The 27,067-nt window shown below is 44.5% G+C and overlaps 1 protein-coding gene across 2 annotated transcripts in view; it reads right to left on the bottom strand.

Moving 5' to 3' along the window:
• LOC126215276 (epidermal growth factor-like protein) overlaps positions 1 to 27,067 on the bottom strand; it is a 188,235-nt gene that overhangs the window by 89,414 nt on the left and 71,754 nt on the right. For both annotated transcript variants that reach the window (XM_049941964.1, XM_049941965.1), the window contains exons 2-3: positions 20,865 to 20,985; positions 11,642 to 11,769 (exon numbers count right to left, since the gene is read on the bottom strand). In XM_049941964.1, coding sequence (XP_049797921.1) covers positions 11,642 to 11,769; positions 20,865 to 20,985 — 249 coding nt within the window. The remainder of the gene's footprint in view (positions 1 to 11,641; positions 11,770 to 20,864; positions 20,986 to 27,067) is intronic.

Below are 27,067 nucleotides of genomic sequence, written 5' to 3'. Positions count from 1 at the left end.
TAAACCTAACTAACCTAAGGACATCACACACATCAATGCCCGAGGCAGGATTCGAACCTGCGACAGTAGCGGTCACGCGGTTCCAGACTGAAGCGCCTAGAACCGCTCGCCCACAAGGCCGGCTTCACAACAAGGAAAACGGCTATCAAGTCCGTATTTAATATGACATCAGTTGTGCAATGTTACTGACTGCCTCTGTTACATGTTCATACCCGAAAGCAACCAGAAGACGTTTAGTCCGACCCCATATTTTGAACGTACTAAACAGTCACTGATCCACTACGATTCGCGAGTTAATACGTTCATTAGTTCAGTAGGCGTCTTATAAAAATGTGCTCATCATAATGTCTCGTTATCTGCACGAAACACTCCACATGGAATTTATGGACGACATGAAATGTTCCCATGCGAATATCTCCTAAAATAAAGCACAGAGAAAGCTCAGACTTTCACAAAATACTCAGCACTGTAGTCGCTTTTTGTCAGCTACACGAGAACAGATAAAACGCGAGAATTTCTTCATTTTGGTACAAATTTGATCAGCGTGATTTAACTAAGATGTTTACTAGAAGACGGCTCTTGAGCGATTGTGTCGACTCGCAGATCTGAGGCACAAAGCTCTACTCAAATGTGCGGGAAATGCTGAATTGCTATTGACTAGCATTTTACACAGCTAATGAGATCATCTCGAGCACTTCTATACTCTCGAAATTTCTAATGGCAGTCAATCAGATTGACGCCAGTAATTTAGACTAGAAATCTCGTAATTCAGAAAGTAAATGGAATTTAATGAGAACAAATAAGATTCCTTTCCACAAAATGAATTACTAATAAATTTAATACTCAACGCCCCTTCTGGCTGCCTTTTACAAAATCAAGCTCACTGGGACACACATCACAAATTCCCCCATTGCACAACAACTCTGTCGCGCATACAGTCACATAGTTTTAACAAATATCACATTCACACTCTACGTATTTCCTCCATTCACTCTCTGCCTCCCAAAACACTCACACGACCAAAACACGATGAATTACTAGTTTTCTTAGATACTTTAATTACGTCAGATATCTGTGGGAATGAAACTAAAGAAAATTCCAGAAAATTAGACTATATAAACGTATCCTCTTCGTTTTGAGTTTTCCTATTTGGGGAGCAAAATAACTAATGATAGTGTAAGTAGAGAGGATATAAAATGTAGACTGGCAATGGCAAGGAAAGCGTTTCTGAAGAAGAGAAATTTGTTAACATCGAGTATAGATTTAAGAGTCAGGAAGTCTTTTCTGAAAGTATTTGTATAGAGTGTAGCCATGTATGGAAGTGAAACGTGGACGATAGTTTTGACAAGAAGAGAATAGAAGTTTCGAAATGTGGTGCTACAGAAGGATGCTGAAGATTAAATGGGTAAATCACATAAATAATGAGGAGGTACTGAGTAGAATTGGGGAGAAGAGAAATTTTCGGCACAACCTGACTAGAAGAAGGGATTGGTTGGTAGGGCATATTCTGAGGCATCAAGGGATCACCAATTTAGTACTGGAGGGCAGTGTGGAGGGTAAAAATCGTAGAGGGAGACCAAGAGATGAATACACCAAAGAGACTCAGAAGGATGTAGGTTGCAGTAGGTACTGGGAGATGAAGCAGCTTGCGCAGGATAGAGTAGCATGGAAAGCTGCATCAGTCTCTGGACTGAAGACAACAACAACAACATCCTCTTCGGTGTAGTTTCAGTTGATACTCGTACATGAATACATTACTAGAGCACATGGCCGCGAAAGGCAAAGGTCCCGAGTTCGAGTCTCGGTCCGGCACGCAGTTTTAATCTGCCAGGAAGTTTCATATCAGCGCACACTCCGCTGCAGAGTGAAAATCTCATTCTGGAATACACTCCAGTTCCTAACTCGGTTTCACAATTCCAGCACAATTATTGCGTGTTTTAGGTAAAAATTTCTGAAAATACTGAAGTTATCGATTTTAAATTTTAAATAGTGCTGTTGTGTTATCCATAGAATTTGCTACGATGAGTATGAAAATGATCGATTAATATTTAAAAGTACTTCTCCAGATCTGTAGTGAGTACGTGTAATGTATTGGTTCAAATGGCTCTGAGCACTATGGGACTTAACATCTGTGGTCATCAGTCCCCTAGAACTTAGAACTACTTAAACCTAACTAACCTAAGGACATCACACACATCGATGCCCGTGGCAGGATTCGAACCTGCGACGGTAGGAGTCACGCGGTTCCGGACTGAGCGCCTAGAACCGCTAGACCACCGCGGCCGTCGTGTAATGTATTGCACGCAGCATTAGCAGCCGGCCGTTGTGACCGGGCGGTTCTAGGCGCTTCAGTCCGGAACCGCGCTGCTGCTACAGTCGCAGGTTCGAATCCTGCTTCGGGCATGGCTGTGTGTGTTGTCCTTAGGTTAGTTAGGTTTAAGTAGTTCTAAGTCTAGGGGACTGATGACGTCGCATGTCAAGTCCCATAGTGCTTAGAGCCATTTTTTTTTTTTTTTAATTTTGCTGCATTAGTCAACTACACTGCTCGCGAGGCCCATTAGCGAGCCTCAGCTGTTCCAGCGTGACAACCAAACATCTGCCCTCCAGACAACACGGCAAGCTCTGCTTTCAAAGAGGGATGACAAGTCGTAATAATCTGCTACATTACGATCCTACTGTGATACGAAATCGCATCCCAGACAGTAACTTCAGATGTAGGTCCAGTGTGTCCACCATGCAGACAGGTTGGTGGCAGGCCGTGAGCTGACCCCCTCCTATCAAACACACGGGCATCATTGGCACCCAGGCAGGACAAGCTTTCATCAGAAAACACAACAGACCTCCGCCCAACCCTTCAACCGGCTGTCGTTTGACACCACTGAACTGCTGTCCCTCAATGTCCTACATGTCCTCAGCGGTACTTCCTGGTGAGCAGATTGAACCACACCCCTCTGTTTGGTCCGGTACCTTGTCCGTTCGAGACTAGACTACGGGTGTTTCGTTTATGCAACTACACGTTCGTCAATACTATCCACCATCGTGGCATCCGTTTGGCCACTGGTGCCTGTTACACTAGCCTGGTTGACTGTCTGTATGCAGAACACGCCAAATTACCGCTGTTCTAACACAGTGACTTTCTCCTCAGCAGATATGCAGGCCGCTATTCTGCCATGCCGGCCGCTATGGTCGAGCGGATGTAGGCGCTTCAGAACCGCGCGACTGCTACGGTCGCAGGTTCGAATCCTGCCTCGGGCATGGATGTGTGTGATGTCCTTAGCTTAGTTAGGTTTAAGTAGTTCTAAGCTCTAGGGGACTGATGAAAAAATGGTTCAAATGGCTCTGAGCACTATGAGACTTAACATCTGAGGTCATCAGTCCCCAAAACTTAGAACTACTTAAACCTAAGGACATCACACACATCCATGTCCGAGGCAGGATTCGAACCTGCGACCCTAGCAGTCGCGCGGTTCCAGACTGTAGCACCTAGATCCGCTCGGCCACCCCGGCCGGCAGGGGACTGATGACCTCAGATGTTTAGTCCCATAGTGCTCAGAGCCATTTGAACCATTTTAACTAGTCTACCATGCGTGGCCATCAATCCTATGCCTCCTTCTTTGATGACTCCTTTGATAGCCAGTAAGGAGCAAATTCCTCTTCTCTGTTAGCTCCTGGAGTTGGTTTCAGCTTGTGCTCCAGTGGCTTAACTTGACGCTGCCTGGCACTTTCCCGGTGGGTGTAAACCCTTTACCACCTTGGCTTCGTCCAATGGCCCATGTTCACCTTGACCTTCATTCGCTTCCTATCGCCTTCAGTTCCACGACCTCCGCACAGAACTTTGCGATATTACCTTTGTGTACACTAATGACACTCGGACTGATCGTGTCGGGTGTGCCTTTGTCATTGTCACCAACACATGGTATCAGCTTCCGGAACACTGCTCAGTATTTACAGCAGGGCTCTTTGCCCTGTATCAGGCCACACAGTACATCCGGAGACAGAGGCTTCTCAATTACCTCATCTGCTCAGACATTCACAGTGCCATTTACAGCGTCTGTGTGCTGTACAGTGCCCATTCTTTCGAGCAACGAGTCCATGGAAGCTGTCACTTGCACACTCTTGATGGAGCCACTGTGGTTTTGACGTAGGTTTCGATCTGACAGAAAACAAGGCTGCTGACGCTGCTGCCGAGGCTGCAGTCCTCGTACCTCACCCCGCGAGTTCTTCCATTCCCTCCGATGACCACTATGTAGCCGTCTGTCGGCAGGTTTCAAAAAATGGCTCTGAGCACTATGAGACTTAACTTCTGAGGTCATCAGTCCCCTGGAACTTAGAACTAATTAAACCTAACTAACCTAAGGCCATCACACACATCCATGCCCGAGGCAGGACTCGAACCTGCGACAATAGCGGTCTCACGGTTCCAGACTGCAGCGCCTAGAACCGCACGGCCACGGGAGGAGAACATTTAAACTAGGTTGCATATCGGGCACTGTCTTCTTAGCCATCAGCACTTGTTTAGTGGTGATCCACCACCGTGCTCATTGCGTCTATTTGCTGACGAAATGCCTTTTTTTAACCCCTTACGTTCTCGTTAACATCGAGTATAGATTTGTCAGGAAGTCGTTTCTGAAAGTATTTGTATGGAGTGTAGCCATGTATGGAAGTGAAACATGGACGATAACCAGTTTGGACAAGAAGAGAATAGAAGCTTTCGAAATGTGGTGCTACAGAAGAATGCTGAAGATTAGATGGGTAGATCACATAACTAATGAGGAGGTATTGGATTGGGGAGAAGAGAAGGTTGTGGCACAACTTGACTAGAAGAAGGGATCGGTTGGTAGGACATGTTCTGAGGCATCAAGGGATCACCAATTTAGTACTGGAGGGTAGCATGGAGGGTAACAATTGTAGAATGAGACCAAGAGATGGAAACACTAAGCAGATTCAGAAGGATGTAGGTTGCAGTAGGTACTGGGAGATGAAGACGCTTGCACAGGATAGAGTAGCATGGAGAGCTGCATCAAACCAGTCTCAGGACTGAAGACCACAACAACAACAACGTTCTCGTTTGTGTTTGCCGTGTGAGTTATCGGCCGTTTTAACGAACGAAGCGCGGGGTATCGACCGCGTTTTATTTTTTATCCGTCGTAGCAGTATAGCGAATGACATTTAATTTTTAGTTCAGGATATCCGTTTCTCTACGGGCAGGGGCAGCAGCAACGGGGGGGGGGGGGATTGGGGGGAGCTATGGGGGCTTTATCTCCCCCCCCCGCAATGGAGTATCATATTATACCGGATAAAATGACTTCAGAAATCAGCACATCCCACTTCAACAAATTCAGTCATTTTTGTATAATTATCTAAGATTATAGGTTGCAATGTATTTCAAACACATTTTAACAAAAGAATAAGAGCGGAAAATTGCTTACTATCTAAACCAATAAATATCATTCAACTTAAAATAAAATGGGCGTCTTATTATTTATTAATATACACTGGATGTATAGTAATGTACAAGTGCCAGTTACAATAATCAATAAAGCTAAATATGCCGGGTATGCCTACCAACACTTAAATTGCTGACCCCAGACAAAAACTTCGAAATCGCCGAACATCTGGGTCAAATCGTATTATTTTCCCGGCCACACACATTCTGTAGACACGTTTTTACACGGAACTCCAAAACAGTTACCAAAAACTGCTTTAAGCAACACCGAATTTTACCAATTTGTCAGTGGAGGACCCCAACTCTCCTCTCCTTTTGTTAAGCGATATTCCATTTCCCCAAAACCATTCCACCCCCCCTTGACCGATTTCTAGGATCGCCCCAGACTGCGGGGTATTTTATAGAACTTTCTCCACGTCGACTGGGTTTAGCGTGTAATCGTTTTTAACTTGAACTTCCTGGCAGATTAAAACTGTGCGCCCGACCGAGACTCGAACTCGGGACCTTTGCCTTTCGCGGGCAAATGCTCTACCATCTGAGCTACCGAAGCACGACTCACGCCCCGTCCTCACAACCTCACTTCTGCCAGTACCTCGTCTCCTACCTTCCAAACTTTACAGAAGCTCTCCTGCGAACCTTGCAGAACTAGCACTCCTGAAAGAAAGGATATTGCGGAGACATGGCTTAGCCACAGCCTGGGGGATATTTCCAGAATGAGATTTTCACTCTGCAGCGGAGTGTGCGCTGATATGAAACTTCCTGGCAGATTAAAACTGTGTGCCCGACCGAGACTCGAACTCGTGACCTTTGCCTTTCGCGGGCAAGTGCTCTACCAACTGAGCTACCGAAGCACGACTCACGCCCGGTACTTGCTTCGGTAGCTCAGATGGTAGAGCACTTGCCCGCGAAAGGCAAAGGTCCCGAGTTCGAGTCTCGGTCGGGCACACAGTTTTAATTTGCCAGGAAGTTTCATATCAGCGCACACTCCGCTGCAGAGTGAAAATCTCATTCCGTTTTTAACTTCTTTCTTTGTCTCTGTGTTCTACAGTTCTGACGTGGAACCGTATGACCCTAGATATTATTGCGCCCTTAAACAAAAACAACAACAAACGACACCACTGAAGTTGCAGTTGGTGCTGGTCTGGCGTCAGTGAAATACATGCTGCAGGGCGTCTGGCTCGGCGCTGCCCTCCAAGTAACCGACTGGTAACAGTTCGCTGCGGTGCCAGTTGCTGTTCAACTTGCTCTGCAGATGCAGTACGATGCGCTACAAACACTGTGGCCTTCACTCTCAGTAATGCATGTGGTCGACTGGAGCCTGGCCTATTTGCGACTGTACATTCTCGGGACCACCATTGCCTACAATCATGCACAGTGCCTACATTCCTGCTAGTCTTCCTGCAACATCACGGAGGGAACATCCAGCTTCTCATAGCCCCCTTAAACGACCTAGTTCAAAATCGGTAAGGTGTTGTCGCCTTTGCCGCCTGAAAGGCATTCTTGACTAACACCACCCCACCATGTCCAGTCTCAAAGGTAACTAACGCTCACAACCGTTACAGCCTGTATTTAAAGCAAACCCCTTTTGTATCCTCATAGTGGCGCCACTAGCGACACCCTTACCCAACTGTCACAAAATCTGAATAGACATTGTAACAATACGAGTCAAGATAGATGTAACGGAACTTGAATAGCGTATTTGCCTCTATTGGTTACGGTAGAGAGATCGATCTTTCGGTCCTGTCTGTATATTTTTATATAATATTGCATCAATAAAGGCTGGGCGAGTGTAAAGCTATCGTTATAAACGCACGCCGCACGATTTGTTACGATTTGGTCGGTCATAATAATAATAATAATAATTGATAGTGTACCCCACTCATGGTTACTACAAATATTGGAAATATACAAAGTAGATCCTAAATTGATACAGTTCCTAAACATAGTATTGAAAACTGGAAAACCACACTTAATATCCAAACAAATTCAAATAATATCACATCACAGCCAATACAGATTAAGCGTGGAATATACCAAGGAGACTCATTAAGTCCTTTCTGGTTCTGCCTTGATCTGAACCCACTATCCAACATGCTAAATAATACAAATTATGGATAAAATATTACTGGAACATACCCACACAAAATCACACATTTGCTATACATGGATGATCTAAAACTACTGGCATCAACAACTCAACCAATTACTAAAGATAACAGAAGTATTCAGCAATGATATAAATATGGCTTTTGGCACAGACAAATGTAAGAAAAATAGCATAGTCAAGGGAAAACACACTAAACAAGAAGATTACATATTGGATAACCACAGCGACTGCATAGAAGCGATGGAAAAAACAGATGCCTATAAATATCTAGGATACAGACAAAAAATAGGAATAGGTAATACAAATATTAAAGAAGAACTAAAAGAAAAATATAGACAAAGACTAACAAAAATACTGAAAACAGAATTGACAGCAAGAAACAAGACAAAAGCTATAAATACTTATGCTATACCAATATTGACCTACTCATTTGGAGTAGTGAAATGGAGTAACACAGACCTAGAAGCACTCAATACACTTACACGATCAAAATGCCACAAATATAGAATACATCACATACATTCAGCAACTGAAAGATTCACATTAAGCAGAAAGGAAGGAGGAAGGAGATTTATCGACATAAAAAACCTACATTATGGACAGGTAGACAATTTAAGAAAATTCTTTATAGAACGAGCAGAAACTAGCAAAATACACAAAGCAATCACCCATATAAATACATCGGCTACACCATTGCAATTTCATAACCACTTCTACAAACCTTTAGATCACATAACATCAACAGATACGAAGAAAGTAAATTGGAAAAAGAAAACACTACATGGCAAGCACCTGTATTATCTAACACAGCCACACATCGATCAAGACGCATCCAACACATGGCTAAGAAAAGGCAATATATACAGTGAGACGGAAGGATTCATGATTGCAATACAGGATCAAACAATAAACACCAGATATTACAGCAAGAATATTATTAAAGATCCCAATACCACAATAGATAAATGCAGACTTTGCAATCAACAAATAGAAGCAGTAGATCACATCACAAGTGGATGTACAATACTAGCAAATACAGAATACCCCAGAAGACATGACAATGCAGCAAAAATAATACATCAACAGCTTGCCTTACAACATAAACTTATAAAACAACATGTTCCCACATACAAGTATGCACCACAAAATGTGATGGAGAACGATGAATACAAATTATACTGGAACAGAACCATTATAACAGATAAAACAACACCACATAACAAACCTGACATCATACTCACCAATAAAAAGAAGAAATTAACACAACTAATCGAAATATCCATACCCAATACAACAAATATACAAAAGAAAACAGGAGAAAAAATTGAAAAATACATCCAACTGGCTGAGGAAGTCAAGGACATGTGGCATCAGGATAAAGTTGACATTATACCAATTATACTATCAACTACAGGAGTCATACCACACAATATCCACCAGTACATCAATGCAATACAGCTACATCCAAACTTATATATACAACTACAGAAATCTGTAATTATTGACACTTGTCCAATTACCCGAAAGTTCCTAAATGCAATGTAACGTATACCGTACAGTTAAAAGGAAGTCACGCTTGATCAAGGTCCGTGTCACCTTCCATTTTTAACCAGACATAACGTCTGAGACAAGAAAGAAATAATAATATGCTTTTGAATACAATTAAAATATAACGGCGATACCTGTTTAGTGTTATTGGAAATAATATGTAGTAAATTAATGAGTAAGGTAGCCGATCCTATAAGAAGAGATAAAATTGGGCATATTGAGGTGTTTTGCTTTATATCGACGAAGCCGATGATACGGCGTCATTTTTTCGTTTACTCTTAGAAATAAACAAGTAAAGAAGTGCTAATTGTGCGTTATGAAAAAATATAGGGGCGGGTTTTAGATAACTACGGTACACGATCAGAGTAACAAAAGGATAATTAGTTACACGAAATCGCGGATAGCGAAGTGTGGTCATTAAATTGAGTACACCTACAGGGCGGTAAATTCCGGGATAAATCTATACGCATCTCACGAGGGACGCGGTATTGAGACTTTTTTTTTTTAATTATATCGCAGAGAGCGGGCTCCAATTTATGAAAAGGAGAAAAACGTTAACTTTTACGCGAACTCTTAATAATAGCGGCCTAAAAAACATTCGTGGAGGGCGGTGGCTAAACTGGAAGAGTCAATAACAAAATATTGTATCATTATCATTGACTGTTGGTGTCGAGCAACCAAAATTGTTCATCAAAGGGTTTCGATGGAACTTGGGAGTTAGGGTTCAGGCACTCGCATATACTCCACATCAGGGTGTGAATGAGTGGTAAATGCGAAATAAAACTGTGAACAAAGTTACGTTAAGTAAAACAGAAGAAACAAGACAATTTGGTCGTATCTGTTATTATTCCATAAACTGTAACATTTCTTATCGTTGTACGAAGCCTTTATAGACGATCTTTATGACAATTTGCTTCGAAGGGATCTCGTTAAGAGTTTTGGGGACCTGGTCAAGAGGGGGTAGTTCGTAGATCCTAACTACTGCAGCTATTCTGGAATCAGGTGCTACCGTGACCGTCGTGTGTTGTCAATGATTTAAGGTTACCATATCTCGTGCCCTAAGATCGACGCGCCTTTCACTTGGTATAACGGTGCCTCACGGCAACAACGACAACGCCGACGACGAAGGAAGGTACGGTAGAACATCATCTTTCAGAAGTAGAAATATTTCCAGAATGAGATATTCACTCTGCAGCGGAGTGTGCGCTGATATGAAACTTCCTGGCAGATTAAAACTGTGTGCCCGACCGAGACTCGAACTCGGGACCTTTGCCTTTCGCGGGCAAGTGCTCTACCATCTGAGCTACCGAAGCACGACTCACGCCCGGTCTCACAGCCTTACTTCTGCCAGTATCTCGTCTCCTACCTTCCAAACTTTACAGAAGCTCTCCTGCGAGCCTTGCAGAACTAGCACTCCTGAAAGAAAGGATACTGCGGAGACATGGCTTAGCCACAGCCTGGGGGATGTTTCCAGAATGAGATATTCACTCTGCAGCGGAGTGTGCGCTGATATGAACCTTCCTGGCAGATTAAAACTGTGTGCCCGACCGAAACTCGAACTCGGGACCTTTGCCTTTCGCGGGCAAGTGCTCTACCATCTGAGCTACCGAAGCACGACTCACGCCCGGTCTCACAGCCTTACTTCTGCCAGTATCTCGTCTCCTACCTTCCAAACTTTACAGAAGCTCTCCTGCGAGCCTTGCAGAACTAGCACTCCTGAAAGAAAGGATACTGCGGAGACATGGCTTAGCCACAGCCTGGGGGATGTTTCCAGAATGAGATATTCACTCTGCAGCGGAGTGTGCGCTGATATGAAGCTTCCTGGCAGATTAAAACTGTGTGCCCGACCGAGACTCGAACTCGGGACCTTTGCCTTTCGCGGGCAAGAGCACTTGCCCGCGAAAGGCAAAGGTCCCGAGTTCGAGTCTCGGTCGGGCACACAGTTTTAATCTGCCAGGAAGTTTCGTAGAAATATTTGTTTAAAAAGTTTTTGATAGTCTTGAGCTACAATCAAGCATAACCTTTTAAAATAGTAAACTGTCATTTGACTGCGTACTATTTTATTCTGTTCTACCTAGATTTCTGCTTTTATATCATTATCATGCACAATGCTGAAAGTTCTAAGAACATTATAATATTACTTCTGTTGAAACTTCCGTATGTGTCACACAACTCCTCCTTGGTAATGCAATCTTTTCTTATGTCAGTGTAAAACAAGGGTAAGAAAAATTCCACACCTCACAGGTTCAAATGGTTCAAATGGCTCTGAGCACTATGGGACTCAACTGCTGTGGTCATAAGTCCCCTAGAACTTAGAACTACTTAAACCTAACTAACCTAAGGACAGCACACAACACCCAGCCATCACGAGGCAGAGAAAATCCCTGACCCCGCCGGGAATCGAACCCGGGAACCCGGGTGTGGGAAGCGAGAACGCTACCGCACGACCACGAGATGCGGGCACACCTCACAGGATGGTAGCAGATCTACAGCTGCAAGCTGAGCATTTACTGTGAACATTGAACCAGCTGAGCACCCACCTGCCTGGAGCAGAACACTCCTGCCTCGGAGCACAGCCTCCTTCACAGACGGGTTCGCAGTCGTGGGATTGTGACGCCCTGCTGTAGCCCGGGCAGCACTCCACCTCGGTCCTGTATGACTGAATCACCTGCAAAACGTGAAAGGTACAAATTGACTGGGACAGTTCTCAGCTATATTGAGAGACAAGACTATGAGCCACATGTGCCTACGGTGGGTTGGCAGTTGTCGGATCATGGTGCCCCACTGGAGCTTGGCCAGCAGTCCAACTTGGTCCTGTATGACTGAACCACCTACAAAACGTGGAGGGTGTAAACTGACATACTGCAGTTCTCAGCAATAATACGAGACAGGGCTATGACCCACATATGCCTACAGTGAGTTGGCAGTTGTCGGATCATGATGCCCCACTGTAGCCTGGCCAGTACTCCACCTCGCTCCTGTATGACTGAACCACCTGCAAAACATGGAAGGTTCAATTTGACATAGGGCAGTTCTCAGCTATATTACAAGACTATTAGCCACATGTGCCTATGATGGATTGGCAGCTGTCTGATTATGATGACCTACTCTAGCCTGGACAGCACTCCAGCTTGGTCCTGTATGACTGAACCACCTGCAAAACAAGGGGATGCAAAATTGATTGGACCTGTTCTCAGCTATGTTGCGATACAAGGCTATGACTCACATGTGCCTACAGTGAGTTGACAGTTGTCGGATCATGATGCCCCACTGTAGCCTGGCCAGCACTCCCCCTCTGTCCTCTATGACTGAACCACTTGCAAAACATGGAAGGTGCAAATTGACATAGGGCAGTTCTCAGCTATATTATGAGAAGGCTAAAAGCCACATGTGGCTATGGTGAGTTGGCAGTTCTCGGATCATGTTGCTCCGCCATAGCCTGGGCAGCACTCCACCTCGATCCTCTATAACTGGACCACCTGTAAAACATGGAAGGTGCAAGTTGACTAGGACAGTACTCAGCTATATTAAGAGACATGACTATAAGCCACATGTGCCTACGGTGTGTTGGCAGTTGTATTATGATGCTCTGCTGTAGCCTGACCAGCACTCCACCTCGGTCCTGTATGACTGAACCACCTGCAAAACATGAAACGTGGAAACTGACAGGGGCAGTTCTCAGCTATATTACAAGACAAGACTATGAGCCACTTGTACATGTGGTGGGTTGGCAGTTGGCAGATCATGGTGCCCCACTTTAGCTTGGCCAGCAGTCCAACTTGGTCCTGTATGACTGAACCACCTACAAAACGTGGAGGGTGTAAACTGACATACTGCAGTTCTCAGCAATAATACGAGACAAGACTATGACCCACATATGCCTACGGTGAGTTGGCAGTTGTCAGATCATGATGCCCCACTGTAGCCTGGCCAGTACTCCACCTCTCTCCTATATGACTGAACCACCTGCAAATCATGGAAGGTTCAATTTGACATAGGGCAGTTCTCAGCTATATTACAAGACAAGACTATGAGCCACTTGTACATACGGTGAGTTGGCAGTTGTTGGATTATGATGCCCTGCTGTAGCATGGCCAGCACTCCAGCTCAGTCCTGTATGACTGCACCACCGGCAAAACATGGGGGTGCAAAATTGACAGGGGCGGTTCTTAGCTGTATTATGAGACAAGACTATGAGCCACTTGTGCCTACAGTGGTTTGGCGGTTGTCGGATTATGATGCCCTGCTGTAGCCTGGCCAGCACCCCACCTCGGTCTGTATGACTGAACCACCTGCAAATCATGAAAGGTGCAAATTGATGTGTGCAGTTCTCAGCTATATTAAGAGACAAGACTCTGAGCCACTTGTGGCTGTGGTGGGTTGGCAGTTGTCGGATTATGATGTCCTGCTGCTGTAGCCTGGCCAGCACTCCACCACAGTCCTGTATGACTGAACCACCTGCAAAACATGAAACATGGAAATTAAAAAGGGCAGTTCTCAGCTATATTACAAGACTCTGAGTCACTTGTGCCTACAGTGGATTGGAAGTTGTGGGATTATGATGCCCTGCTGTAGCATGGCCAGCTCTCCACTTCAGTCCTGTATGACAGAACCACCTGCAAAACATGGAGGGTACAAACTGACGGGGGCATCTGTCAGCTACATTACATGACTATGAGCCACTTGTGCCTAAGGTGAGTTGGCAGTTGTTGGATTATGATGCCCTACTGTTGCATGGCCAGCTCTCCACTTCAGTCCTTTATGACAGAACCACCTGCAAAACATGGAGGGTACAAACTGACGGGGGCATCTGTCAGCTACATTACATGACTATGAGCCACTTGTGCCTAAGGTGAGTTGGCAGTTGTTGGATTCTGATGCCCTACTGTAGCATGGCCAGCTCTCCACCTTGGTCCTGTATGATTGAACCACCTACAAAAATGAAGGGTACAAAATGATGGAGGCAGTTGGCAGCTATATTATGAGACAACACTGTGAGCCACTTGTGCCTACGGTGGGTTGGCAGTTGTCGGATTATGATGATCTGCTGCTGTAGCCTGGCCAGCACTCCACCTCTGCCCTGTACAACTGAACCACCTGCAAAAGAAAGGGATGCAAAATTGATGGGGGCCGTTCTCAGCTATGTTACGAGACAAGACTATGATTCAAATGGGCCCGTACTGGGTCGGCAGTCATCAGGCTGCAATGCTCTGCTGTAGCCCAGGCAGCACTCCACCATGGTCCTGTATGACTGCGTCATCTGCAAAGCAGATGGGTGGGAAACTCACAAGGCTAGTTCTCGACTGCATTATGGGACAGGACTATGAGTCAGTCACGCTTACACGGGTCAAAACATTAGGATCACTGCCCTCCTGGAAAGTGAACGCGCATGTTGGCATAGTGAGCAGGTAAAGAGGTAGGGACGACATACAAGTGGAACAGAGTCGAATACGGAATCGTTCTAGGGACGATACGGGCCACAAATGGGGAAAGTTTAAGTAGACTGTAAATCGTGGTCTGGAGAATTATTTGCCTAGTAGATTGGTCAAGGACGGAAAAGGCTCACCACGGTTTTATAACGAAATTCGGAAACTGCTGAGGAAGCAGTGGCTGTTGCACTCGCAGTTCAGAAGAGAAGGCGCAAATGACGGCAAGCAAAGGTTTGCAGAGATTCGTGCACTTGTGAAGAGATCTGTGCGTGAAGCTACCACCATCCTACCTTACCTGGCAGAGACCGCGACAAAATTCTGGTCCTACCTCAAGTCGCTAAGCGGGTCCAAGGCTTCCATTCAGTCCTTTGTTGGCCATTCTGGTGTGGCATTTGAAGATAGCGAAACGAAACCCGAAATTTTAAATTTCGCATTCAAGAAATCTTTCAAGCAGGAGAATTGTACAAACATACAGTCATTTGACCATCGGACAGTCTTGCGTATGGACGACATAGTAATAAGGATGCCTGGGATAGAGAAACAACTGAAAGTCTTAAAAACAAATAAGTCGCCAGGTTCAGATGGAATCCCATTTCAGTTTCACAAAGATTAATCTACGGCATTAGACCATTACCTAGATAGGACTTATTGCGCATCTCTAGCCCAGCCTGATGTTCGAAACGATTGGTAAAAAAGCGTAGGTGCCTCCAGTATATGAGAAGGGCAAAGCAACAGGCCCGCAAAATTACAGACCAATATCCCTAACGTTGACTTGATGCACAATCCTTGAAAGTATTCTCAGCTCGAATGTAATAAATTTTCTTGAGACCGAGAAGCTTACGTCCACGAATCATCATGGTTAGAGAAAACATAGCCTTTAGAGAAAGCTTGCCCTTTGTCACAATACAGCCGTGCAAAAGGCAGATTTCATATCTCTAGCTGTACGAAGCGCATGTGACGTGGTGTCCCCACTGTAGGCTGTTAAAGAAGGTACAACATACGAATTAGGTTCCCAGATATTTCAGAGGCGTGAGTATCGTGAAGAGTGCTCAGGGAAGTTCGATGGGAACACTGTTGTTCTCTGTGTACGTAAATGATTTGACTGACAGGGTGGGCAACAATCTGCAGATGTTTGCTGATCATGCTGCGGTATACAGTAAAATTTCGAAATAGAGAGAGTGTAGGAGGAAGCAAGACGACTTAGACAAAATTTTTAGTTGGTGTGATGAATGGCAGTTAGCTCTACATGTAGAAAAATTTGAGTTAATGCGGATAAGCAGGAAAAAGAAACCTGTAATGTTCGGATAGAGTATTACTAGTGCCCAGCTTGACACAGTCACGTCGTCTAAGTAATTGTGCGCAACACTGCTAAGCGTTTGGTTTATTGGGACAATTTTAGGAAAGAGTGGTTCACCTGCAAGGAGATAGCGTATAGGAGGCTGTCCTTAAGTACTGCTCGAGTGTTCGTGATCTATATGAGGTCGGGTTGAAGGACAACATCGAAGCAATTCAGAAGGCGGCTGCTAGGTTTATTACCAGTAGTTTCGAACAACAAGCAAATGTTACGGAGATGCTTTGGGAACTCAAGACGGAATTCCCGGAGGAAGGCGACGCTCTTTTCGAGGAACAAAATTGAGAAAATTTAGAGAACCGGCATTTGAAGGTGACTGCAGAACGACACTCCAGCCGCGACGTCTTTTCGATGAAGGACCACGAAGATTTGAGAAGCTAGGACTCATGTGGAGGTAGATCGTCATTTTTCCCTCGGTCTGTGAGCAAACCACGAAGATTTGGGAAAGTAGGACACGTGTGGAGGTAGATCGTCACCTTTCCCTCGGTCTATTTGTGAGCGGACCACGAAGATTTGAGAAACTAGGACTCGTGTGGAGGTAGATCGTCATATTTCCCTCGGTCTATTTGTGAGCGGACCACGAAGATTTGAGAAACTAGGACTCGTGTGGAGGTAGATCGTCATTTTTCCCTCGGTCTGTGAGTGGACCACGTAGATTTGAGAAACTAGGACTCGTATGGAGGTAGATCGTCATTTTTCCCTCGGTCTGTGAGTGGACAACGAAGATTTGAGAAACTAGGACTCGTGTGGAGGTAGATCGTCATTTTTCCCTCGGTCTGTGAGTGGACCACGAAGATTTGGGAAAGTAGGACTCATGTGGAGGTAGATCGTCATTTTTCCCTCGGTCTATTTGTGAACGGGCCACGAAGATTTGAGAAACTAGGACTTGTGTGGAGGTAGATCGTCATTTTTCCCTAGGTCTGTGAGTGTACCACCAAGATTTGAGAAAGTAGGACTCGTGTGGAGGTAGATCGTCATTTTTCCCTCAGTCTATTTGTGAGCGGACCACAAAGATTTGAGAAACTAGGACTCGTGTGGAGGTAGATTGTCATTTTTCCCTCGGTCTATTTGTGAGCGGACCACGAAGATTTGAGAAACTAGGACTCGTGTGGAGGTAGATCGTCATTTTTCCCTCGGTCTATTGGTGAGCGGACCACGAAGATTTGAGAAACTAGGACTCGTGTGGAGGTAGATCGTCAATTTTCCCTCGGTCCATTTGTGAGCGGACCACGAAGATTTGAGAAACTAGGACTCGTGTAGAGGTAGATCGTCATTTTTTCCTCGGTCTATTTGTGAGCGGACCACGAAGATTTGAGAAACTAGGACGTGTGGAGGTAGATCGTCATTTTTCCCTCGGTCTATTTGTGAGCGGACCACGAAGATTTGAGAAACTAGGACTCGTGTGGAGGTAGATCGTCATTTTTCCCTCGGTCTATTTGTGAGCGGACCACGAAGATTTGAGAAACTAGGACTCGTGTGGAGGTAGATCGTCATTTTTCCCTCGGTCTATTTGTGAGCGGACCACGAAGATTGTAGAAACTAGGACTCGTGTGGAGATAGATCGTCATTTTTCCTTCGGTCTATTTGTGAGCGGACCAGTTACACTATGTCGACATTGCTACGCAAACAGTCTCCATGTATGCTTACGCCGTAATTACTCTACCACGCAAACATTTGGGGTTACACTGATCAGGTATGAGACCTTCCCATGGGGGCGATCCGCAGGGGGCCGAACCGCACAATAACCATGGGTTCAGTGTGGGGCAGCTATGGAGTGGGTGGACTGCTGTGGCCTGTTGTGGGGTTGTGAACCACTGAGGACTATGGCAGGACGAAGCCTCTGTATCTTTTCTGGGTCCTTGGTTCAATCAATACACACACAAGCCACTTTGACACAGAACAGATTGTTATGGACCATAACCTGGGAACTAGGATCTCTGAAATGGTGAAGCTGATTGGTTGTTGATATGCTGCTGTCATGAGAATCTGTGGAAAGTAGTTCAAAGACAGTGAAATCACGTCTATGCCTCACCTCAAAACGTGGAGGTCAGAGGCTTGACTGTAATGCGTTATGGATGGCGATTGTGCCGCATCTGAAATTCAGGCACAAGTGTTTCAGAGCACTCAGGTCAGCACACATTGTTGAACATGGATTCTGGAACAGGCGACCCCTACGTGCTCCCATGCTGACACAACGACATTGTCAATTATGATTGCTGTGAGCTTGGCATCATTGCGGTTAGACCGTGAGTCAACGATGATGTGTCGTCTGGACATTTGGATTACACTACTGGCTATTAAAATTGCTACACCAAGAAGAAATATAGATGATAAACGGGTATTCATTGGACAAATATATTATACTAGAACTGACATGTGATTACATTTTCACACAATTTGGGTGCTTACATCTTGAGAAATTAGGCCCTAATAACGGCCTTGATACGCCTGGGCTTTGAGTCAAACAGAGCTTGGTTGGCGTGTACAGGTACAGCTGCCCATGCAGCTTCAACACAATACCATTGTTCATCAAGAATAGTGACTGGCGTATTGTGACGAGCCAGTTGCTCGGCCACCATCGACCAGACGTTTTCAATTGGTGAGAGATCTGGAGAATGTGCTGGCCAGGGCAGCAGTCGAACATTTTCTGTATCCAGACAGGCCCATACAGGACCTGCAACATGCGGTCGTGCATTATCCTGCTGAAATGTTAGGTTTCACAGGGAAATGTAACGTCCACTGTTCAAAGTGCCGTCAATGCGAACAAGAGGTGACCGAGACGTGTAACCAATGGCACCCCATACCATCACGCCGGGTGATACGCCAGTATGACGATGACGAATACACGCTTCCAATGTGCATTCACGGTGATGTCGCCAAACAAGGATGCGACCATCATGAAGCTGTAAACAGAACCTGAATTCATCCGAAGAAATGACGTTTTGCCATTTGTGCACCCAGGTTCGTCGTCGAGTACACCATCGCAGGTGCTCCTGTCTGTGATGCAGTGTCAAGGGTAACGGCAGCCACGGTCTCCGAGCTGATAGTCGACGCTGCTGCAAACGTTGTCGAACTGTTCGTGCAGATGGTTGTTGTCTTGCAAACGTCCCTATCTGTTGACTCAGGGATCGAGTCGTGGCTGCACGATCCGTTACAGCCATGTGGGTAAGATGCCTGTACTCTGGGCTGCTAGTGATACGTGGCCGTTCCGTATTACCCTCCTGCACCCACCGATTCCATATTTTGCTAACAGTCATTAGATCTCGACCAACGCGAGCAGCAATGTCGCGATACGATAAACCGCAATCGTGATAGGCTACAATCCGACCTTTATCAAAGTCGGAAACGTGATGGTACGCACTTCTCCTCCTGACACGAGGCATCACAACAACGTTTCACCAGGCAACGCCTGTCAACTGCTGTTTGTGTATGAGAAACCGGTTGGAAACTTTCCTCATGTCAGCACCTTGTAGGTATCGGCACCGGCGCCAACCTTGCGTGAATGCTTGAAAAGCTAATGATTGGCATGTCACAGCATCTTCTTCCTGTCGGTTTCATTTCGCGTATGTAGCACATCTTCGTGGTGTTGCAATTTTAATGGCCAGTAGTGTAGGAAACCTGAGCACCGTCAGCTCTGTCTCGAAGCTCCCGGTCGGAGCACACATTTTCAGCTGTCGCCATCGAGATATAACAACAATACCTGTCGGCAGCTGAGGGTTTCAATTAATTATCATTTGTTCTAGAGAAGCTGCACGGTCATCAATGGTATCTGTTCTTTCGAGAACAGTTACTATCTTTATATACAAACTAAGAGCCCTGTTAAAACAGGTGTGCAGTTGTGTTGTAGAAAGAGGATACTGGCCACCAAAGAACATCCTCTTCCTTGATTTCTATCGTACAAGACTCAACAGTGGTGACGGGGACAAAACAGAATGAATGATGGTTCAAATGGCTCTGAGCACTATGGGACTTAACATCTATGGTCATCAGTCCCCTAGAACTTAGAACTACTTAAACCTAACTAACCTAAGGACATCACACGACACCCAGTCATCACGAGGCAGAGAAAATACCTGACCCCGCCGGGAATCGAACCCGGGAACCCGGGCGCGGGAAGCGATAACGCTACCGCACGACCAAATGAATGATGATTCATGGGCTGTTCCTCAGAAAACCCCAAAAAAAAGCATTTTTCACCTTTTCATTTTTTTCGGCTTCGGACGAAACCCATAGCCGCGGATACCAAGACGGCTATGCGCCGCAAATTGGCTTAATTTTTTCCGATATATACGTAATATCCCTATCTGGAACTACCTTGAAAATTTTCTTTACATCTTTATCCATTTCCAAGATACAGAAGTTCAATAATGGTTCAAATGGCTCTGAGCACTATGCGACTTAACTTCTAAGGTCATCAGTCGCCTAGAACTTAGAACTAATTAAACCTAACTAACCTAAGGACATCACACACATCCATGCCCGAGGCAGGATTCGAACCTGCGACCGTAGTGGTCGCTCGGCTCCAGACTGTATTGCCTAGAACCGCACGGCCACCGCGGACGGTTACAGAAGTTCCAGCTTACACATGTGGTGACTGGACCTACCGTTAGTAGACCTAGCAGCCTGTCTACATCTACATGCATACTCTGCAAATCACATTTAAGTGCCTGGCAGAGGGTTCATCTGAATTGCTTCGACGTCATCCTTTAATCCGACCTGGTCGGGACTAAGAATATTGCAGTGGCTCACATTAGTGCTGTGTATGTGACCTTCTCCAGAGAAGAGTTACACTTGTGTGAAATTCTCCCAAATAACTGCATTCGACCAGTCGCTTTCTCTACTACCAAACTTAAGTGCTTATTCCAAATACAGCGTGTGAGTAACACGAACTCCGATGCAGCGGCATCTGAATCACGCGAAACGAGGCAGATGGATGGTCTTGAAAGGGGGTCACCGTGCTGTGTGATCGGTGGACCGACTCACCTTCGAGGTCTTGAGAGTCTGCCAGAAGACGCGGTTCTTGCTGCATCTTCCGCTCCAGCAGAGGGTGTAGTAGGTGCGGATGATTGGCCTGTACTCCACATCAAAAGCTGTCTCTGTGAACCTGCAACATCACAGTTTTTCTCAAAAAATGGTTCTTGATTTAACAAATGCTTTTCACTGTGTTGACCACAAAATATTACTGCAGAAGTTGGACCATTATGGAGTAAGGGGAGTAGCTTACAATTGGTTCGCCTCTTACTTTAAGAACGGAAAGCAGAAGGTAATTCTCCGAAATATTGAGAGTGGTAGTGATGTTCAGTCCCAATGGGGTACTGTTAAGTGGGGCGTTCCCCAAGGGTCGGTGCTGGGGCCTCTGCTGTTTCTTATTTATATAAATGATATGCCTTCTAGTATTACCGGTGATTCAAAAATATTTCTGTTTGCTGATGACACCAGCTTGGTAGTGAAGGATCTCGTGTGTAATATTGAAACAGTATCAAATAATGTAGTTCGTGAAATAAGTTCGTGGCTTGTGGAAAATAATTTGATGCTAAATCACAATAAGTCTCAGTTTTTACAGTTTCTAACTCACAATTCAACAAGAACTCATATTTTGATCAGACAGAATGGGCATATTATAAGCGAGACGGAACAGTTCAAGTTCCTAGGCGTTCGGATAGATAGTAAGCTGTTGTGGAAAGCCCATGTTCAGGGTCTTGTTCAGAAACTAAATGCTGCTTTATTTACCATTGAAACAGTATCTGAAATAAGTGACACTTCAACACGAAAAGTAGTCTAATTCGCATATTTTCATACGCTTATGTCATATGGTATTATTTTTTTGGGGTAATTCTTCTGATTCAAAAATGGGAATTTTTGGCTCAAAAACGGGCTGTTCGAGCTATATGTAGTGTAAGTTCGAGAACCTCTTGTCGACCCCTATTCAATAGTCTGGGAATTCTGACATTGCCCTCACAGTGTATATTTTCTTTAGTGTCGTTTGTTGTTAGCCATATTAGCTTATTCCCAAGAGTTAGCAGCTTTCACTCAGTTAATACTAGGCAGAAATCAAATCTGCATGTAGAATGCACTTCCTTGACTCTTCTGCAGAAAGGAGTGCAGTATTCTGTTGCAACCATTTTCGGTAAGCTACCACAAGAACTCAAAAATCTTAGCAGTAGCCCAAACACTTTTAAGTCTAAACTGAAGAGTTTCCTTATGGCTCACTCCTTCTACTCTGTCGAGGAGCTCCTGGAAGAGCTGAAAAATTAAGCAAATTCCAGTGTTACATTGTTAATTTTCTTTATTTAAACTTAAGAATTGTCGCCTGAATACGTTTCTTATATTTCATTTTATCTGTTTCTACTATCGTGTTATAATTTCATGTATTGACTCGTTCCATGAACATGGAGACTTCTCCTTAATTTGGTCTCACGGAACAATAAATAAATAAAAATAAAAAATGACTATAAGCACTATGGGACTTAACATCTGAGGTCATCAGTCCCCTAGACTTAGAACTACTTAAACCTAACTAACCTAAGAACATCACACACATCCATGCCCGAGGCAGGATTCGAACCTGCGACCGTAGCAGCAGCTCGGTTCCGGACTGAAGCGCGTAGAACCGCTCGGCCACAGCGGTCGGCAGTTTTTCTCAAGGTGCGTCAACACGAAATACGTCGCGCTCGCACAGTGCAGTTCAGAACTGCGCTATTGACGAGGAACCACGCGGCAGAGAGGCGAAGGAATTCTCAGAGAGCTGGAGGCAGCTGTCGCACAGTGAGCTGGACAGTTCTAAATGAAGCACAGATGAAAGAGTTGAGGATCTGTTATATGATGATCAACTTAGCTTTTGGATAGGTAAGGACACGAAAGAGGCAGTTCCGACACTACACTTGATACTGGAAGCCAGACTCCAAAAAAATTAATAAAATTGTATGCGTATTACCAAGTGACTGTCGTGGAACCCTGAACCCAACCATTACCCATATAACGGCTTCCAGTTGCAACAGAAAATGCGAATGATTTATTTAACCTGGTTCGAGCCATCAGCCCCTGTCTTATATTGGACAGCGTTCCACATACACACACAGTAGTTGTTTTATGTCATACTTACCTAAGAAATAACAATTTTAAGATGACAGCAGGTATTAAAACTATTCGAGTGTCGGAAATGTCAGCGTGAGTAGATGATACTGACTATGAGCTAACAAAGTTAATACTGCTATCAGCTATACTATTGCAGCCACTAATACTGACAATAATAATGCTAATAATATACTAATAATATTAATAATAATAACCTAATAATAATAATAAAAATAATAATGATCATAAAAAATGTTCAAATGTGTGTGAAATCTGATGAGACTCAACTGCTAAGGTCATCAGTCCCTAAGCTTACACACTACTTAACCTAAATTATCCTACTGATAAACACAAACACCCATGCCCAAGGGAGGATTCGAACCTCCGCCGGGACCAGCCGCACAGTCCATGACTGCAGCGCCCTAGCCCGCTCGGCTGCCGGCCGAAGTGGCCGAGCGGTTCTAGGCGCTACAGTCTGGAACCGCGCGACCGCTACTGTCGCAGGTTCGAATCCTGCCTCGGGCATGGATGTGTGTGATGTCCTTAGGTTAGTTAGGTTTAAGTAGTTCTAAGTTCTATGGGACTGATGACCTTAGCAGTTAAGTCCCATAGTGCTCAGAGCCATTTGAACCGCTCGGCTAATCCCGCGCGGCAATAATGATCATAGTAATGATGGTGACAGATACAACAATCATTTGTAGGTCTATAAAACAGATGTTTTTGATATAGCGAGTTGTGCGAAAAATTAATTTAAGGGGAGTTGGAACGCCCTGTCTCGAGAATGTTAAATTTAGTGACATGGCTTCCCTGTATTACTGAACTACAATAATTGCATTTCAGCTGCTGCTTTCGGAAACACAATTTTTTTAATTACTCGGTTAAAATTTTGTGTATTTTTGTACGTTACCCTAAATAATTTTAATCATGCATAACATTATGTTCTTCTTTCAGTTCAGTGGAATCAGGATATATGTGTTATTACTCCCTGAAAATTTGAATACTCTACTCGAAGTAGTTACTGAGATTTAGGGGAAAATGCAGCAGAAAATGTAAATTTTCAGGAGGGGCTTCTAAAGTTTCAAAAGGCTATAACTCACTTAATATATGCTTAATTTTTTATTTGTAGTCGTTCAGAAGCACCCTGCACCATACCGCATGTCACCCTCTTGATCTTTTTCAAAGTTTTTTCTTCTTTTCTTCTTTCCGGACTCCTTAGTGGCCAGCTGTGCCCCATACTCTGCTTCATCAATGCGAACCTTGTCCGTCCGTTCAAGTTCTCTCATGCTGTTTGCTCCACAATTAATCCCCGTATACCTTAGCACATTCACTTTACCAGTGTTGCCATCATTAAAAGCAATAACATGATCAGTAACCCCCACTTTAGTGTATTCATTTCAACAAAAACATGTTTTGGTAAGCGAGTTCATATAAGATTATTTAATGACTCATTGGCATTTTGGGTCTGACCGTGCAGACACATCTTCAGTAATTCAGGATTTGCCAGGTCTTTGTAAATAGGTTTTATGATATGCATGACTGCTGCTGGGATGGAATGTTCATGGTTGTATGAACTGTTTGAGTGCTGGGCATTACGGTAATTGCATCATGAATCAGGTCCAGGAGGGCAAAGATGGGGTAGTGGTTTTTCATCATCTGACAGTCTGTGGAAGAAGGTAGCCCATACCGCCTGCTTCATTTTCAATAAATCCTCAGTATTATTTCTAATGGCCATCTCATAATACTGCCATAGTTCATCATTATTTTGTCTGTCAGCCTGCCTCTTATGGTTGAACCATCAGAAAGTTTGTCTCTCAAACTTTGTTTCAACTTCCTCAACCTGGTGTCCATCCTCTTCTGGACATGTTCTTTATAAAACAGAAATCCACAGCCTTCAATACAGGTTGGTCCAATGATCGTGACCGGGCCAAATATATCACGAAATAAGCGTGAAACCAAAAAACTACAAAGAACGAAACTTCTCTAACTTGAAGGGGAAAACCAGATGGCGGTATGGTTGGCCCGCTAGATGACGCTGCCATAGGTCAAACGGATATCAACTGCGTTTTTTTTTTAAATAGGAACCTCCATTATTTACTACATATTCGTGTAGCACGTAAAGAAATATGAATGTTGTACTTGGACTACTCTTTTCGCTTTGTGATAGATGGCGCTGTAATAGTCACAAACATATGGCTCACAATTTTAGACGAACAGTTCGTAACAGGTAGGTTTTTTAAATTACAGTGCAGAACGTAGGTACGTTTATTTTATTTCGGTTGTTCCAATGTGATACATGTACCTTTGTGAACTTACTTCTGAGAATGCATGCTGTTACGGCGTGAGCCGGCTTTGGTGGCCGAGCGGTTCTAGGCGCTACAGTCTGGTACCGCGCGACCGCTACGGTCGCAAGTTCGAATCCCGTCTCGGGCATGGGTGTGTGTGATGTCCTTAGGTTTAAGTAGTTCTAAGTTCTAGGTGACTGATGACCTCAGAAGTTAAGTCCCATAGTGCTCAGAGCTTTTTTTTTTTTTTTTTTTTTTTTTTTGTTTGTTACGGCGTGATTACCTGTAAATACCACATTAATGCAGTAAATGCTCAAAATGATGTCCGTCAACCTCAATCCATTTGGCAGTACGTGTAACGACACTCCTCTCAACAGCGAGTAGTTCGCCTTCCGTAATGTTCGCACATGCATTGACAATGCGCTGACGCATGTTGTCAGGCCTTGTCGGTGGATCACGATAGGAAATATCCTTCAACTTTCCCCACAGAAAGAAATCCGGGGACGTCAGATCCGGTGAACGTGCGGGCCACGGTATGGTGCTTTGACGACCAATCCACCTGTCATGAAATATGCTATTCAATACCGCTTCAACCGCACGCGAGCTATGTGCCGGACATCCATCATGTTGGAAGTACATCGCTATTCTGTCATGCAGTGAAACATCTTGTAGTAACATCGCTAGAACATTACGTAGGAAATCAGCATACATTGCACCATTTAGATTGCCATCGATAAAATAGGGGCCAATTGTCCTTCCTCCCATAATGCCGCACGACATATTAACCCGCCAAGGTCGCTGATGTTCCACTTGTCGCACCCATCGTGGATTTTCCGTTGCCCAATAGTGCATATTATGCCGGTTTACGTTACCGCTGTTGGTGAATGACGCTTCGTCGCTAAACAGAACGCGTGCAAAAATTCTGTCATCGTCCCGTAATTTCTCTCGTTCCCAGTGGCAGAACTGTACACGACGTTCAAAGTCGTCGCCATGCAATTCCTGGTGCATAGAAATATGGTACGCGTGCAGTCGATGTTGATGTAGCATTCTCAACATCGACGTTTTTGAGATTCTCGATTCTCGCGCAATTTGTCTGCTACTGATGTGTGGATCAGCCGCGACAGCAGCTAAAACACGTACTTGGGCATCATCATTTGTTGCAGGTCGTGGTTGACGTTTCACATGTGGCTGAACACTTCCTGTTTCCTTAAATAACGTAGCCATCTGGCGAACGGTCCGGACACTTGGATGATGTCGTCCAGGATACCGAGCAGCATACATAGCACTTGCCCGTTGGCCATTTTGATCACAATAGCCATACAATAATACGGTATCGACCTTTTCCGCAGTTGGTAAACGGTCCATTTCACCACGGGTAATGTATCACGAAGCAAATACCGACCGCACTGGCGGAATGTTACGTGATACCACGTACTTATGCGTTTATGAGTATTACAGCGCTATCTATCACAAAGCGAAAAACGTGGTCCCACTAAAACAGTCACATTTCTTTACGTACTACACGAATATGTAATGAAAAATGCGGGTTGCTATTTTTAAAAAAACGCAGTTGATATCAATTTTACCTATGCCAGCGCCATCTAGCGGGCCAACCATACCGCCATCTTGTTTCCCCCTTCAAGCTAGATGAGTTTCGTTCTTTGTTGTTTTTTCGTTTGATGCTTATTTCGTGAGATATTTGGCCCGGTGACTGTCAATGGACCACCCTGTATAAAAAAAATTACCGATTTTATTAGATCTTGAAGTAATGCACTTAAGAATTTTAATATTTTCAAACAGTGTAGATTATATTTTAAAAAATAAAATAAA

Source organism: Schistocerca nitens, chromosome 12, assembly GCF_023898315.1.
Source record: "Schistocerca nitens isolate TAMUIC-IGC-003100 chromosome 12, iqSchNite1.1, whole genome shotgun sequence".
Classification (NCBI taxonomy): Eukaryota; Metazoa; Arthropoda; class Insecta; order Orthoptera; family Acrididae; genus Schistocerca; species Schistocerca nitens.
This window is presented reverse-complemented; position numbering and strand designations above follow the sequence as displayed.